General features: G+C 42.4%; 5 protein-coding genes across 5 annotated transcripts; 2 read left to right on the top strand and 3 right to left on the bottom strand.

The window, feature by feature from the left end:
- Positions 1-3,940: 3,940 nt before the first annotated feature.
- BU26DRAFT_496358 (uncharacterized protein) lies at positions 3,941-5,444 on the bottom strand. Its single transcript, XM_033826250.1, has 2 exons — positions 5,002-5,444; positions 3,941-4,958 (listed from the first exon to the last, which is right to left on the bottom strand). Exons 1-2 carry the CDS (start codon positions 5,007-5,009, stop codon positions 4,010-4,012), a joined length of 957 nt encoding a protein of 318 aa, XP_033676409.1. The 5' UTR covers positions 5,010-5,444; the 3' UTR covers positions 3,941-4,009.
- Positions 5,445-5,504: 60 nt separating this feature from the next.
- BU26DRAFT_525228 (uncharacterized protein) lies at positions 5,505-6,790 on the bottom strand. Its single transcript, XM_033830456.1, has 2 exons — positions 6,207-6,790; positions 5,505-6,157 (listed from the first exon to the last, which is right to left on the bottom strand). The coding sequence occupies exons 1-2, from the start codon at positions 6,581-6,583 to the stop codon at positions 5,926-5,928; spliced, it is 609 nt and encodes a 202-aa protein (XP_033676408.1). The 5' UTR covers positions 6,584-6,790; the 3' UTR covers positions 5,505-5,925.
- Positions 6,791-6,842: 52 nt separating this feature from the next.
- Positions 6,843-7,500, top strand: BU26DRAFT_440941 (uncharacterized protein; the record flags this gene model as incomplete). Its single annotated transcript, XM_033824431.1, has 2 exons — positions 6,843-6,961; positions 7,011-7,500. The coding sequence occupies 2 exons, from the start codon at positions 6,843-6,845 to the stop codon at positions 7,498-7,500; spliced, it is 609 nt and encodes a 202-aa protein (XP_033676407.1).
- Positions 7,501-8,162: 662 nt separating this feature from the next.
- Positions 8,163-9,479, top strand: BU26DRAFT_525226 (uncharacterized protein). The gene is made up of 2 exons (XM_033830455.1): positions 8,163-9,250; positions 9,307-9,479. The coding sequence occupies exons 1-2, from the start codon at positions 8,296-8,298 to the stop codon at positions 9,336-9,338; spliced, it is 987 nt and encodes a 328-aa protein (XP_033676406.1). The 5' UTR covers positions 8,163-8,295; the 3' UTR covers positions 9,339-9,479.
- A 2,604-nt stretch (positions 9,480-12,083) lies between these two features.
- Positions 12,084-13,009, bottom strand: BU26DRAFT_511495 (uncharacterized protein; the record flags this gene model as incomplete). Its single annotated transcript, XM_033827315.1, has 2 exons — positions 12,084-12,602; positions 12,917-13,009. 2 exons carry the CDS (start codon positions 13,007-13,009, stop codon positions 12,084-12,086), a joined length of 612 nt encoding a protein of 203 aa, XP_033676405.1.
- Between the last annotated feature and the right edge of the window lie 2,396 nt (positions 13,010-15,405).

The raw sequence follows: 15,405 nt of genomic DNA, 5'->3' as shown, positions 1-15,405 counted from the left end.
TATAATAAATATACTAGTATATAGAGAGCTATAATTTTATTCTTCTTATAGTACTACTAGAATTTAACTAAGCTATAGCTTTTATAGCTATTTAAAATTAGTAGATAATATACGCCTATAATATAATTCTTAGTATACGCGTTAAAGTACTTTAACTACGTAATACTAACCTTATTTATTATCTAGCTACTCTTAGAGATAGCTATAACCTAGTTACGTAGTAGCTAGCTACTCTTATACTACGCTAAGAGGTAGTTCTTACTTATAATAATAAGAAATAGTAGAATCTATATATTACCTACTACTCTTACTATTATAATTACTAAAATCTACTTATAATTACCTAGTTAAAGGCTCTTTAGTCGCGATTATCTCTTAGAGCTAGTAACTACTATCTAAGGTAATATTATTTCTATTATAAAGCTAGATTTGTTAAAATTATATATATCTTTATTAGTAATACTATACTTCGCCTTTATATTACCTACTAGATTAAACTAAGTCTAAATAATTATAGAATCTTCTTACTTTACTCTCTAATAGTTATACTTATAATTAAGCTATATTTTAAGCTTAGAATAGTACGTAATAAAGTAGTTTAGCTAGATTTAGCCTACTACCTTCTTACTCTACTTAGTAAGCAGCTTGTTAGCTATATCTTAAATAGTAGTAAGCTAGAGAGTAAATTCTCGCGTATCTAGGTTAAGTATATACTTAACTATTACCTACTCTTTGTTTATAGTAAGCTTTATTTAATTAGATATCTTTTCGCGTTATAGAGTAACTTTGTTATATTAATTATAAACGCGCTTCTAAGGCATAATATAGAGAGCTATAGCGTGTTATAAGCTTAGCTCTAGGTTCTATTAAATAGTCTAGAGCGTAAGCTATATCTAGAATTTATCTAAGATTAATTAAGCGTTTATAGAGAGCTTTATAATAGAGATAGTAGTATTTAGTAAGAGCTTAGTATTTTTAGGCAGTTTAATAATATAGGCGGTTTAATAATAAAGTATATTAAGTAAAATCTTAATATTTTTTTATAAAAATTTCTATAATATACTTTATAAATAAATATATTATATAAATAAATAATCTAAAAATACTAAGTCTTTACTAAATACTACTATCTTATTTAGATTACTTTAACTTTAAGCTACTTAAGATAAATCTAGATAAGCTATCTAACTTATCTATATTATCTTTAACTATCTAGTATATTTATATATTATACTCTAGCTTACTATAGTAACTATAGTATTACTAAGCTAGCTAGCTACTATATACTACTATCTCTTTATACTACTTCTTACTTTTATTCTAATCTATAGTTTTTCTTTAAGTAACTAGCTATAAGCTAGCTTTAATTATAAGAGTATTCTTTTTCTAAATTTACTTTCTTTTATATAAATTATACTTTTTTTTCTATATATTAGCTACTTAAAGCTAAATAACTTTAGACTCTATAAGTACTAGCTAATATACTATTAGCTTATTATCTTTTTTAAGCTAATTAACGTACTTTATAAGTAAGCTAGTTATATAAGTAAGCTAGTTATATAAGTAAGCTAGTTACTTTTTCTTAGTAAGAAGAATTAATTAAAATTAACTTATTTCTCTTAAATAACTAAGTAAAACCTTAATACTTTTCTATAAAAATTTAGATAACGTACTTTACTACTAAACTAGTTACTCTACTAAATAATCTATAATTTCTTAGTAATAAAAATTAATAAAAATTAACTTATTTTTTTTAAATAACTAAGTAATAACTTAATATTTTTCTATAAAAATTTATATATATATTCTTTATAGTATATTATACCTTATATAAAAGTTATACTAAAATATATTATATAATTAAAAAGCTATATATATTTAACTAACTTTTAAGAATAAACCTAGTTTACTTCTATAAGTACTATTATATCTCTATAATAATAGATAAAACTTATAGTATAAAGTTTTTATAATCTAATAAAAGTTTCTAGAAAACTTTTATAGAGCTAGCTCTTCTAGATATAGCGTAATAAAAGATAAAAGTTTAAAAAAATCTTTCTAGAGTTTTCTTCTCTAACTATAGTTATATATATTAATAATCTAGCTATATAAAGTTATATATTATAGAATTATATATACTATAAGTCTTCTATAAATTTAGAAGTAATAATTTTAAAAAAGTTTTAGTATATTTTTATCTTTCTAACTATACTACTAAAATAGCTTTACTTTTAAATAACTACTTAAAGCTACTATATTTTTAGTAAATAAGCTTTATATAGTTAAAACCTACTATAATATATAAAATAATAAGTTTATAGAGCTAGATTATTTATATATATCTATAGTTAGAAGAAAAAACTCTAAAGAAAATATTTTTCTAATTTCTATCTCTTATTACGCTATATCTAGAAGAGCTAGCTTTAGAAAAGTTTTCTAGAAACTTTTATTAGATTATAAATACTTTATACTATAAGTTTTATAGATTATTATAGAGATATAATAGTACTTACTAGAAGTAAAATAGATTTTTTCTTAAAAGTTAGTTAAATACGTATAGCTTTATAATTACGTAATATATCTTAGTATAACTTTAATATAAGGTATAATATACTATAAAAAATATATATATAAATTTTTATAGAAAAATATTAAAGTTTTACTTAGTTATTTAAGAAATATAGATTAATTTTCGTTAATTTTTCTTACTAAGAGAAAGTAGCTAGCTTACTTATATAGCTTATAAAGTATATTATATTCTTATTAATTTTTCTTACTAAGAAATTATAAGGCGTTTAGTAGTATAGAGTATTTAGTAGTAAAGTACGTTATACTATCTCTTAAAATTATTACTAATAAAATACTATTTCTACGTACTCTACTTAAATATCTTTCTATTAGTACGCGCGACTTTTATAGTCTTAGATATGTTAATAGTAAGGCTATAAACTAACTACTTATATACCTATTAGCTAAAGAGAGGTTTTAAGGCGCATAAATCTTGCTCTAGAGGCTGTAAAATTCTAAATCTCTATCTTGCTACTAGGGAGCCGGCGTTAAAGGATTCCTGCGGTCTTATATCGATGCTGGTCGCAACCGTGTCTTTGACCGCCAATGGATTAACCGCAGCTGCATGATCTGCCGTTTACTCCACCCGCTAACAAGCCGTGCGAGGCGGACTGCTGACGCGCCCTTCACGGTTTGACGATCATGCGGAATGTGTTGGCCGAAGCGCTTTCGCTGTGCCGTTTGGCCCGGTTGGTTGGTTGTACGGAAGGCCTTAGATCGTGTTGATTGAGGAGCAGGGCGCTGCCGCACATCCAGCCCGCATGACAACAGGACGAGACATGGACTCCCCCGGGCGAGGTGAGGGATGTTGGGCTCCATGTCCGCCATAGGCTGCCGCGGGCTGACGTTGCAGCGCGGCACCAGTTCCAGACGGCGCTCATGTAGGTCGTCGACTAGAGAAGGTGTGGTTACGGCAACTATGCCCCCTTATCCCAGCTACTGTCGAATAGAACAGGTTACAGTCCATGCGCGGGCTAATGCCTATCACGGCGCGATACAGCAGCAGTTCACCGGAATAAGTTCGAGTTGCTATCTCATACGAAAGATAAATAGAACACGATTTCCTACTCATCGTTAGAATCATCTCAAATCTTTGCTTGCCATACTGTCCTCACAACCTAAAATCAAGAGAGCTTATTACTGCTCCTCTACGTAAGCACCCCTCTTTTGCCAAACCAATTTCGTTTACTAACGTTTTAAGCTCTGAAGATCATTCAACATGGCTGCAACAATCGCTAGCGAACCCATCGACTACGAGACTTGCCCCAGTTGCAAGTTCAGCAACGTAACTGGTGCAGAGAAATGCGAGAAGTGCGGAGCAGATCTTACTGGGGGTACTCGGAAACAATACACGGTACAATAATGCTAAATTCTACTGTTTTAGCCTTGATCGGGATTGATACAGGAGACGGAAGATCATATAAATTGGGTCTGAATTGAATCATTTTCCAATTGCCTTTCTCCACGCTTGATATTTTTGCATATCCGACGAAAGCCCTTCACGTTCCAGGGTGCTTGCCAACAGAACTGCCCAAGCCCGCATTTCTGTTCCGTGAAGAAAGAAACCAGCAGAGACGAGTGGCTTCGTGCCTAGCCAGAACGTCGGATAGAATGCAGCAGACTCCCAGTCAATGATCCCAACAATGCTCCCATCCTCTGTCACTATAATATTTGATGGTCCAAGGTCTGCATGGTAGAAACTGAATGAATCTGTATCGCCCTCGAAGACTGGAGATTCTGAGAGGTAAGACCGTAGTTGGTTGGAGGAATAGGGACCCAAAGTCTGGGGCTTCCACGAAGGTTCCGAGTCTGGAGGGAGGACGGTTAAGAAGGGTTCTAGAACACCATTTCCATTTGCAGTCATCAGCATTTCCGACGTTGATAAAGCTAGTGTTCTGCAAAATTGTGCAATCGTGCCTGCAATTTGCATGCGTCGATCAGCAGACAGTAATCCCCAAGCCTGATCCAGCGTCTGTCCTTCCAAGGCTTTCAGAACTAAAAAGGAGCGGTTCCAGGCAACATCTACCCAGGAGAGGACAATCTTAGGTGTGGGAATCGAAGATATGCTGTTAACAAACCGGATAGTGTCGCTCTCCAGTTGCATACCGTGCCGCCAGGCCTTGACTTTCACAAATGTGCCTCCGATTTTCCAAACTGCGGCTGAGGTGCCCGCGTGGTGAAAGCGATCGCTCTCTGAATCACCCAATACGGTCGAGTCCCGTTCATCTGCGGAAGATTTGCGAATACAGTAGGTATTTCCATCGGCTTCCCAACTTACCGCGGCGTCGTTGGGCACGTTGACAACAAGCTCGCAGACATGGAGGGAACCAAGCAACCAGTGGTTCTGCCTTGTACGGACAACCGAGTCTTCAATGGGAGGGTTCATGGGACTAAGGACGTTAGCTTAGCCTTAGACAGCAAATGCGTACGTACCAAAACATGTTGGGCGGCAGATGATATGGGAGCTACTGCCGTCACCGATGAACCAAGTGCTTCTATCGATGTACCTTAAGAATTTCCTAATGTAGTTCTCTCCTCGTTTGTGTTCGACGATAATGAGGTGTGCCCGATTTCGACGACGAAGAGCGGGGTAGAGCGGGAAAGCGAGGTTCGATGGCGGACGACGAAAGCACTCCTGGCGCTGTGGGGTGTGCTCGTTTTCGAGATCTCTGTGAGCGCAGCGCGCCCCTTCGTTTGGGTCTCGAGAAAGATGTGGCGGGAGAACGGGCAGGGTCGAGGTTGGGTCTGCTCAGATGAGGGCCGCTGCCTTCGAGGCTTCTGCAGGTAGTCTGGAGGGATTTGTGGATTGGGCCACTCGCATTGCGTCCTACCATTAGCCTATCGACCGTATGTTGATGGCGCGCTTGAAGGACGAGGACGTAGGCACGATAGCTATTGCGAAAGCTCGGCGCTGGTTGATGATTCAGCAGCGCCACGTGGCTGAGCACGCGCTAACCGTGAAGCAACAGGGCTGGCCGTCGACATTTTGCTAAATATCTATTCCAGCGCACTCCGCTAAGCTAGCCATTCCCGGTTAGGAAGATACCAAGTCTTGGGCTTTGAAAATTCCATAGTTTTGCAAGCAACTGTACAGGACCAATGCTGCAGTAACCAGACTGCGCAGCGAAGAGCCCAATGTGGGTGTGCGTGTGCCTGACTCGACGGGTCCCTTTGTGGTTCCCACTGTGGAGCCCGTTTCTGGTCCCCAGTTTTGATATTCCCTCTATATTTGGCTGCGCCCTTGCAAAATCGCTGGGCAGGTCGTGATTGAGGGGCGAAGAAGACCTGGAGCACCCCTCTCATATAGCAATTCCGTTATCCCCGATCACACCATCGTCACAGTATCGCTGCCTGCATTCACGCTAGCTTCCTGTCGCCGTTGTAGCTAGCTTCATTATCGTTCATTGCCCGTGAACCGCCAGAAGGGAAACTCTCCTTCTGGTATCTTGCTTGCGCCGCGTTGTCTGTCTGCGGCTCGTGAGATGACTGAATTGGTGTACTTAATGGAAGTAGACGAGTCGTCGTCGTCGATGATATGGACGGGTGTGCAGGAAGTGTGGACGGAAAACCGTAAGAGGCATCATCGATGCTGTGTTGAACTTAGCCGTCACAAACGAGTCTAGCTCAGGTCATCATACCTATGTCCTCTTGCAGCCGTCACTTGATTAGTATCGACAGCATCCGTTTGAGATTGCTCTTCTATGTCCTCGTCATCGGCCTCAGAACCAGAATCCGAGTTCAATGCTCGTTCGCCGACTTCTCGTGCAATGTCGGGTCGGTTTGGGTCCATAACGCGGATAAGGACGAAGTCCCCTTGACTTGGGCGGGTGCGTCGCTGATTATGTTTCCTGCGTCTTCCGGAGGGAGGAGGGCTGTCATTCTGAGCAGTCGACGGAACGGTAACTTGCTGCGCCACACGGGGTGGTGGGGAGGGTGAAGGAGTTGCTTTTGGTCGGATGGGAACGAGGGCAGGAGATCTTGGGAAAGCGTCGTCTGAGTCGTAGTTAAGGGACATCCTTGCAAGGGAGGAAGATGGCTCTGAGAAATCGAGTCCAGCGGGCGCTGAAGCTGCAGTCACCAAGAGCGGCGTTCCAGACGTGGCCAGACTGCGGGGATATGTTTAGCCGAGTTCCGCGCCCCATGTCCTCCCGTCGTTTTATGAGAGCAATACTTCCATGGTCAGCACTGCGGCGGAACGTGTAGCTACGGGAGAACGGCCTGACCAGGGATCGTACCGACAGGCAGAAGAATACACAGTGCTCTATTACCGTCTAATGCAGCAGCGAAGGCGCTATATCCATCCATCGTCATACCCTTCGCACGCGACGCCGAGCGCGGGACGACACTCGACCAGGTCCACCAAAAATGCGCTCGCCGGCCTAGGCGGCGTTGGGTGGGTAGCGCATAGCTTGACTAGGGCAACATGCTAACGGCAAGAGAAGCAAGTCGCAGCTCGCCATCGAGCATGCCTACCGCACGCGCGAGCGGTCGCCGGAGACGTGGGTGTTCCGGGTGCATGCCAGCAACGCCGCCCGGTTCGAGCAGAGCTACCGCGACATTGCCGACTGCGTCAGCATCTCCGGGCGACTGAATCCCAGAGCCAACATCTTCAAGCTGGTGCACGACTGGCTGCATGGTAGCAAGGAGCAGTGGCTGCTCATGCTGGACAACGTGGACGACGCTCGCTTTTTCGATAGCCAGGCTCACGGCCAAGGACAGCCTGCCGACGACTCGAGAACCGCTTCCAGACCGCTGCGCACGTGCCTCCCGCGCTGCGAGCGCGGGTCGATCCTCATCATACTCCTCTATGTAAATGAACCTATCGTTATTAATGAAGAGCACAAATGGCCCATAACAACTTTCCCCAGCGGATTCAGCGCGTTGTGGGGATTGCGATGCAGTGATTGTTGGGGCATGGTGCAAACGCCCTGATATTGGCCAAGACGGGAGCCCGCGCCCGCGGAACCGCCGCTCAACAGGACGAGCCATCCGCGAATTAAAACAGGTTTGCAGAAGCATGAGTTGTTGGCGAAACGAAAGAATGAAATGGAGAGGCCTGGAGCGGGGAACTGTAAATGAAATTACCACCTCTTTCCTAGTTACTGTCCACCTGAAACCGAAGCTTGAGGTGCTTCCATTTGGCTCACATTTCGCGATGAAGCAAAGGGAACGCAGCGCAAACGGAAGGGCCGAAATTTGGGTCACTAGAAGGTGTCCTTAAGTCCGTTTGTGGCCTCGTATATGGCAAGAGTCCCGAATACCTGGGTTCGGCCTCGGAGTGCGAAATTGCAGCCCTAGAGGTCGAAAGATGTTGTGCACAAACGCCCGAGGGTAGCCCGGGAATAGAGTGGGGACCATGACGAGCAACTCTAATAACATAGCGAGCGGGGTCAGGCATGCGTCCAGCACCAAGATGGGTATGCCGAGCATACTAGGAAATTAGAGCCGCTTCGTGTGACTGCTTGGGCCCATCTAAGAATCGTTGGGCGGCGTTTGTGCTCAACCTCCGCTTTGGTCCGTGTGCTAAGAGTCTAGTGATTGTGTGTCTCGCTCGGCGTTGGCTCGACGCTTAAGGCCCCTCAGCGTCCGCTTAGGCGAAGACAAAGGACGGATGTTAAATATTATACGGGATGTACAGGCCCAACATCCAATACCTCCTGGTGACATTTCGTCCATCTTAAATTACATTCTCCTCCACAGAATACTTCAACCACATCCATCCATCGGATGGCGCCCACCACCCCTGTTGGATACACCAATGCTGGTGACATCATGCCACAGGACCCTTATATGGAGTACGAGCTCCTGAGGGCACCCATGACGCCTAGCCCTAGCCCTGGCCCTGCCACTGTTCACGAGCTTCATGGGCTTCCGAATTCGGCTTCACTTCCGGAGCTCTTCCCCTTACCAAATCTTATGGACGACACCACCCTCACTGAGCTTCACGGGCTCCCCATGTCTCCCACGCTTCTGGACCTCTTCCCCGTGCCAAATCTCGTAGCTGACGCAATCAACCGCGCTATCGAGCCGAATCCTATGGGCATCCTGATCCCGAACGACCTCGAAAACGGCCCGACAAACACCGCGTACACGAATCCGCCCCTTGTGCGGCCCTGGACTCCTCCCCACCTGGTTCGTACGCCGCTTCCAGCATCTCAGTCGGTAGAGCGTGTCCCTCTTGCTCCCACTCGGAATATGCTGGCCCAGCTCGAAGACGATGGAAACCCCAGCGGCGACAGCATGTATACGCAGCTCCTAGCGCTCCGGAGTCACATCGACGAAGTTCTCGAAAACGCGAAAACGTTCGAAGTTGCTGGTGCAGCTCCACGACTGAACTCCGCCAGCGCTGGTACCAACACTGCGACCTCCACCCCAGCCTCTTCTCGCCGCCCGGATGAATCGCCACGTGCAAGGAACGCCTCCAACCGCAATGGCGGGTTAACAGATCTCTCGGAGACCGCCCCTACGCTGCGGGAGTTCCTCGAGCATGAGAAGACTGCAAAGAAGCCGCACAGTTCTCGGCGTATGAAGGAGGTGGATCTGGACGATGATGCAGATGATGAAGATGATACAGAAGCCCTCCTTCACCGCCTCCGGAAGCAGTTCTCTCTCCTGGAGAAGTGTAAGGCCAGAGGCAGATACGCTGGACTCCAGAAGCGTCAGTTGCGGCAACGACTCGCCGGTAAGCCCTCCCGGATGTCCCATTTCCGCGGCATTGTGTGCTAACTCGCATTCCAGAACAGCTTGCTGATACTTCTGGTTTCGAGTAGCTACTGGATAGCAAGGAAAGGCTCGCAAGGGTTCGGACTGGTGTTATAGCGGCTGATGTGGGCAATGACCTAGGTAGGGGATGGCGGGATTTGGTGTAGATAGACTTTGGAGTAGAAAGAATATGAAGTGTTGCTTCATTGCACCTCTTGAGCAACCAGTCAAATCGCAATGCTGGCCTAGACAGAACGTCATTATCACAACCGAAAATCGGGTTGACTAAGACCGACGAAGACACCGTGCTTGAGACTGAGGCTGCATGAGCTCTCTGGAAGCTTAAACCTTCGCTGGATAAAGGTGTAATCTCCATTATGAGAGTTGGTGACTGATGAAACTGACGGACTGTGGGCGGAATGGAAAGCAAGCTGCTTCCAAGCAACCTTGACGTGAGGAGGTGTAGATGTTTGATGTCGTTGGAACTGAGGTGGATGAACCATAGAGGGGAAGTCGACGCTGAGCCGCTTGCGGAATTCATGTCGCCAGGCATATCCAGGCTTAATTTACCAACCCCGATAGACAAAGGTTTACAAATTGGCCAACAGGGGTGCAGGATGCTCCTTCGCACGCAAGGCAACTACTTTGCACGTTATGCGAGCGCCCTAGGAATGGGGGTTGATAATCGGGCTTCCAGGGCGGCATGCGACGCTAAACCATTGGCAGAATTAGCGTCACCACGCACTCGACCAACCAATCCTAACCCAGACGGGTTGCAGCTTGCAACTAAGTTGGCTTAGATGCAGGATACTATTCTGCATCCAGTGCATCTGCTTTGCACCCTATAGTAGCTTCTTAGGAATGGGGTTTGATGACCCCAAGTGCCGGCAACGGAGGTAGTCGACGCTAACCTACTTGCAGAATTAGCGCCTCTCTGCATATCCACACTTGACCGACCGTTCCTGACAGAGACAGGCTGCAGCTTGCAAGTCTCATATTACAGATGCGAAGTCCTCCACTGCACGCAGTGCAACTGCTTTAAAATCCCTAGAGGCTTCTTTGCATATAATGCAGGGTTTTGACAGAGCTGAGGTTGATGTTCCAGAGTTACCGCTAAGCCGCTTACGGAATTCACGTAACCCAGCATCTCTGCACTTGGTCTACTAATCCTAACAGATACGAGCTCCGCTTGCAGTTTAGCTCCGAAGGATGCATAATGCTCCTCTGCACGCGGTGCAACCACTCTGCAGCCTCTAGGAGCTTCCTTCTGTGTGGCGTAGTGTTGAGGACTTCAGGCGTTGTCACACACGTCGTTAGTTAAGGCAACATTCGACACTGCACTCTGCCTCCCAACATCCGCAAATACTGCCCATACCCCCTCTCCTATGGCAGCAACCCCATCTCACGAATATCCCTGGACACTCTGATGCCTGTAGCCGCATATGCCTATGGCTCTCGACCTCGCCGCCTGTCCTGCTCGCGCTAATCGCGCAGCCTCACGTCTGCACTCCAACTTCAACGCCACGAACCAGACGCTAGTCTGCACCTGTAGTAACTGTTGGAGTACAATCGCCAAGCTTCCTAATCGGGCACTAGCGCCTCAGAGATTTCTTCAATTTCTCGGAGCTATATACACTCAATACAATACACCTCACCCTAATTTGCTGTATTCCTCAATTTCCTACTTCAGCAGTAACTACTTTTGGGCTGCGTTTCACTCCAATTAGCGCGCAGTGCGAGATTCACAAGCTTGTATTCGTTGAGTGCATGCAACGCACAATACTACAATTCCCACTGCATTCTCTACTAAGCGTCTCCCGGAACTCCTACATAGCACCGAGCTCAATACGTTCATTCTAGAACTAACCACAGCCAGTTCCACACTCCATTACACCTTGTGCGCCTCCACATAATAGTCGAGCACACGCCCACTATAAAGCTTGCAAGCAGCATCCTAAGGCCTGCCATCTACCAGCGTTCAGGCGCTTCCGCGAAACGCCGGCCTTCCCGCTACTACAGGCCTGCCGTAGATAGTAATCCCAATGTCACTGGTGTTCTAGTATCTCCCCGCAATCCTGGGAACTGCATCCAGGACTCCGGACACGATCAGAAAAGGAAGCTCAAGTACACCAGGATTGCGCACATCCCAAATCTTCCTGCACATCTCAATGAAGCACGCAACTACCAACAGTCTCTGTCAAGTACAAGTCTGCAAAGACGGCGTTCCTCTCGGAACCGGCACTGCCTGACAACGTTTGCAACAGTGGTAGCGCAGTCCCTCTAGCATAAACGCTAAGGGATAGGTCCACCATCAACCCATCTAGAATTAACCCCGTTTGCAGCCGGCATCTCGAACATGACCCTCGCCACTAATAACACGGGGGTTTCGACATTATACGCGGGTCTTTCAACGCTTATAAATACGGCTTTAAGCCTCGTTTATTCGCGACGGATACCGTTTTTAGACTTATATACTCTTCAGATTACACGATAACAATGTTCCGCTACAAATCTAACTCTTCAGGAACGTTCTCGCACGGCTTCGGCGGCTTAACCATACATCTATCCTAGCGCAAAAATGTGATAAAGTTCCCTATTTTAACCTTTCGAGACTCTCGCTAACGGCTCTCCCTGTGCTCTTGACTTAGCGAAGGACGTTCTCATGCATCGTAGGCTTGTGCTCACTACCTTAATATCGCCTACGCTCATTCGCTGGCGGCTCAATGAGCAGCGTCATGGAGGTCGCTGTGGAGAGGGACGTGGTCGTGGACATAGTGCTGTTGTCAGACCCATGCAGACTCGTGGTAAGGTTGCTACCTGCGCTTGTAGGCGGCTCCGGCTTCGTGATGAAGGCGATCGCAGACCTGAAGAAGATGAGCGCGTGCTCCTACGTATTCTCGATTCGTGTCTGCGATCAAGATCCTGAAGGCGGGCGAGCTCCCCATTCTGAGGGCGTTGGAATCTGGATTCTGGCCAAGTTCTTCGGCATGAGTGTGTTTATATTCCTGCTCATGTAACGTGGTGTTGATCATACTCACCGTCCTGTCAAGACTCTCTATCGTCATTATGATCGACCTTAGAATAATGAGGATCTCGTCGATTCTGTCTGAGCCCTCGGTGACCTCGTTGGTGTTGATAGGTTCGCCCCCATGGATGCTCATGCGTCGTTCATGGACTTGACAATGTCGCCTATCAAGTTCTGGTTCATCATTGTGCCAGCGTGCGAATGCAACACATTCTGCATCACCACGCCGTCGACGTCTCCGTGAAGTGGCGATAAGGTCCGGGCTCTGCGGATCCCATACAACGTCGATGTCGGCGTGAACAAGAAACTGAAGTCCACCATCTTGCAGCCGCGATTATGGACAGGACCAGAAGCGAGCACGGGTCCGACTGTATGCGAAGGTTAGCATTCACGACTATAGGCCTAGAGTCTACCGACGACCTGTGTGTGGACATGGGCATAAATCCCAACGTAAGTACGTCCTCATCGAGTAGATGCAACGTGCCTGGCGTATTACGTACCTCGTCGGCGTTTGGAGTGTCGGATGTGATGATGCTTAGATCCTAATTGCGTTCTTGCCCGAGAGGTCGATTAGAGAGTTCTTCGGCGTCTTCCACTTGTATTCCTGACCTCGTCACTGACTGGCCTTGTGCACATAATGGCCTCGATCTCTATCACTCTGTCCGTGATGTCGTTGCTGATTGGACTCTGATTCCCGACAATGTCCAACTTCATGTACGAGATCTAGGCTATCTTCAGACTGCGGAAATGAACGTGATATCGTCGTTAATTATTCCTACTAGGCTTGGGTTAGTAAGCGACTTCGCTCGTCGCTGCGCTTTCACCTTGAGCGTCTTTGTCTCGGGTAGGAACAGGGGTTGTACCGGTGTGTCCCAACCTAAACATGAACAACTGCTGGTTTGTGGGATAGTACTTAGACAACATGTCTAAAGGCAGAGTGGGCATTCTCCCCCTCGTGGTGGATGGCATGTAGATATGAATTAGATAACTCTTCTGCTTGGCCTCTACTGCAGCAGTTTACGATCAACGAATTCATCCTCAGATCTTACCGAAGGCCACCGCGATTGTCTTGCAAGAGTCAAGAGTAACTTTCCTAGACACCGTGAATCGTGCCCGAAAGGAAAGGATAGCGATATATGCACGAATCGAACGGAGTAGTACTATCCACCACCTAGAACAGTTCTCTAGCAAGTCTACCATGTTAGTGCAGATAGTTAGTTAGTCTAATATCTTCGAGGCCTAGTTGCCAAACAATATGCAAGTGTTTTAACTAGAGAAGAATATTTATAAGACCTATTAGTAGGCATCTAATTTATAGAAAACTATTTAATATTAATTCTTCTAGTTTTAGCTTTCTATTAGATCTATCTTAGGTAAGTATTAGTATATTCTAGCTTAGTTAGAAAGTAGTCTAACTTCTTTTATATTAATAGAGAATATCTATAGATTATTATAGAAGATAGTAGTTTATCTAACGTACTTTAACGTACTTTATTATTAAACTACCTATATTATTAAACTGCCTAAAAATACTAAGCCTCTACTAAAAAGCTACTATCTTAGTTAGATTACTTTAACTCTAAGCTACTTAAGATAAATCTAGATAAGCTATCTAACTTATCTATATTATCTTTAACTATCTAGTATATTTATATATTATACTCTAGCTTACTATAGTATCTATAGTATTACTAAGCTAGCTAGCTATTATATACTACTACCTTTTTATACTACTTCTTACTTTTATTCTAATCTATAGTCTTTTTTTAAGTAACTAGCTATAAGCTAGCTTTAATTATAAGAGTATTCTCTTTCTAAATTTAAATTTTTTTTTATATAAATTAAATTTTTTTTTATATAAATTATATTTTTTTTTATATAAATTATATTTTTTTTTATATAAATTATACTTTTTTTATATAAATTATACTTTTTTTTTATATAAATTATATTTTTTTTTTCTATATATTAGCTACTTAAAGCTAGGTAACTTTAGACTCTATAAGTACTAGCTAATATACTATTAGCTTATTACTTTTCTTAAGCTAATTAAGTAACTTAATAATATAAATAAGTAATAAATTAAAATACTATATAATCTTTAATTAAATTAAAATTAATTAGAATTTTACTTTAATAAGATTACTAGATATTTTATACTTCTAGATAGTAGTATTATTAGTAGAAAGTATTAGCGTATATAATTAAACTTTAAGCTTTAATACTACTAAATCTAGATTAAATAAAACTAAGCTAGTATCTTTAAATTCTACTCTAATATTATTATCTATAACTAATATATAAAAAGCTATATAAAATATAAATAAAAACTTAGTTTTTATAATATAGTTAATATAGCTATATATTAGAATCTTAACTTAGTAGCTATATACTATCTTTAATAGTAAAAAGTAGCTAATATTAAGTAGTTATAAAAGATATAATAAATATACTAGTATATAAAAAGCTATAATTTTATTCTTCTTATAGTACTACTAGAATTTAATAGAGCTATAGCTTTTATAGCTATCTAAAATTAGTAGATAATATATATCTATAATATAACTTTTAGTATATATATTAAAGTACTTTAACTATATAATACTAACTTTATTTATTATCTAGTTACTTTTAGAAATAGCTATAATCTAGTTATATAGTAGCTAGCTATCTTTATACTATACTAAGAGATAGTTCTTATCTATAATAATAAAAAATAGTAAAATCTATATATTATCTACTACTCTTACTATTATAATTACTAAAATCTACTTATAATTATCTAGATAAAAACTTTTTAGTTATAATTATCTTTTAGAGCTAGTAACTACTATCTAAGATAATATTATTTCTATTATAAAGCTAGATTTATTAAAATTATATATATTTTTATTAGTAATACTATACTTTATCTTTATATTATCTATTAGATTAAACTATATCTAAATAATTATAGAATTTTCTTACTTTACTCTCTAATAGTTATACCTATAATTAAGCTACGTTTTAAGCTTAAAATAGTACTTAATAAAGTTATTTAGCTAGTTTTTATCTATAACCTTTTTCTTTTACTAAGTAAGTAGCTTATTAGCTATATCTTAAATAGTAGT

The sequence above is a fragment of the Trematosphaeria pertusa genome, assembly GCF_010094035.1.
Source record: "Trematosphaeria pertusa strain CBS 122368 unplaced genomic scaffold BU26scaffold_24, whole genome shotgun sequence".
NCBI lineage: Eukaryota > Fungi > Ascomycota > Dothideomycetes > Pleosporales > Trematosphaeriaceae > Trematosphaeria > Trematosphaeria pertusa.
The sequence above is the reverse complement of the archived record's forward strand: the minus strand, read 5'-3'. Positions and strand labels throughout refer to the sequence as shown.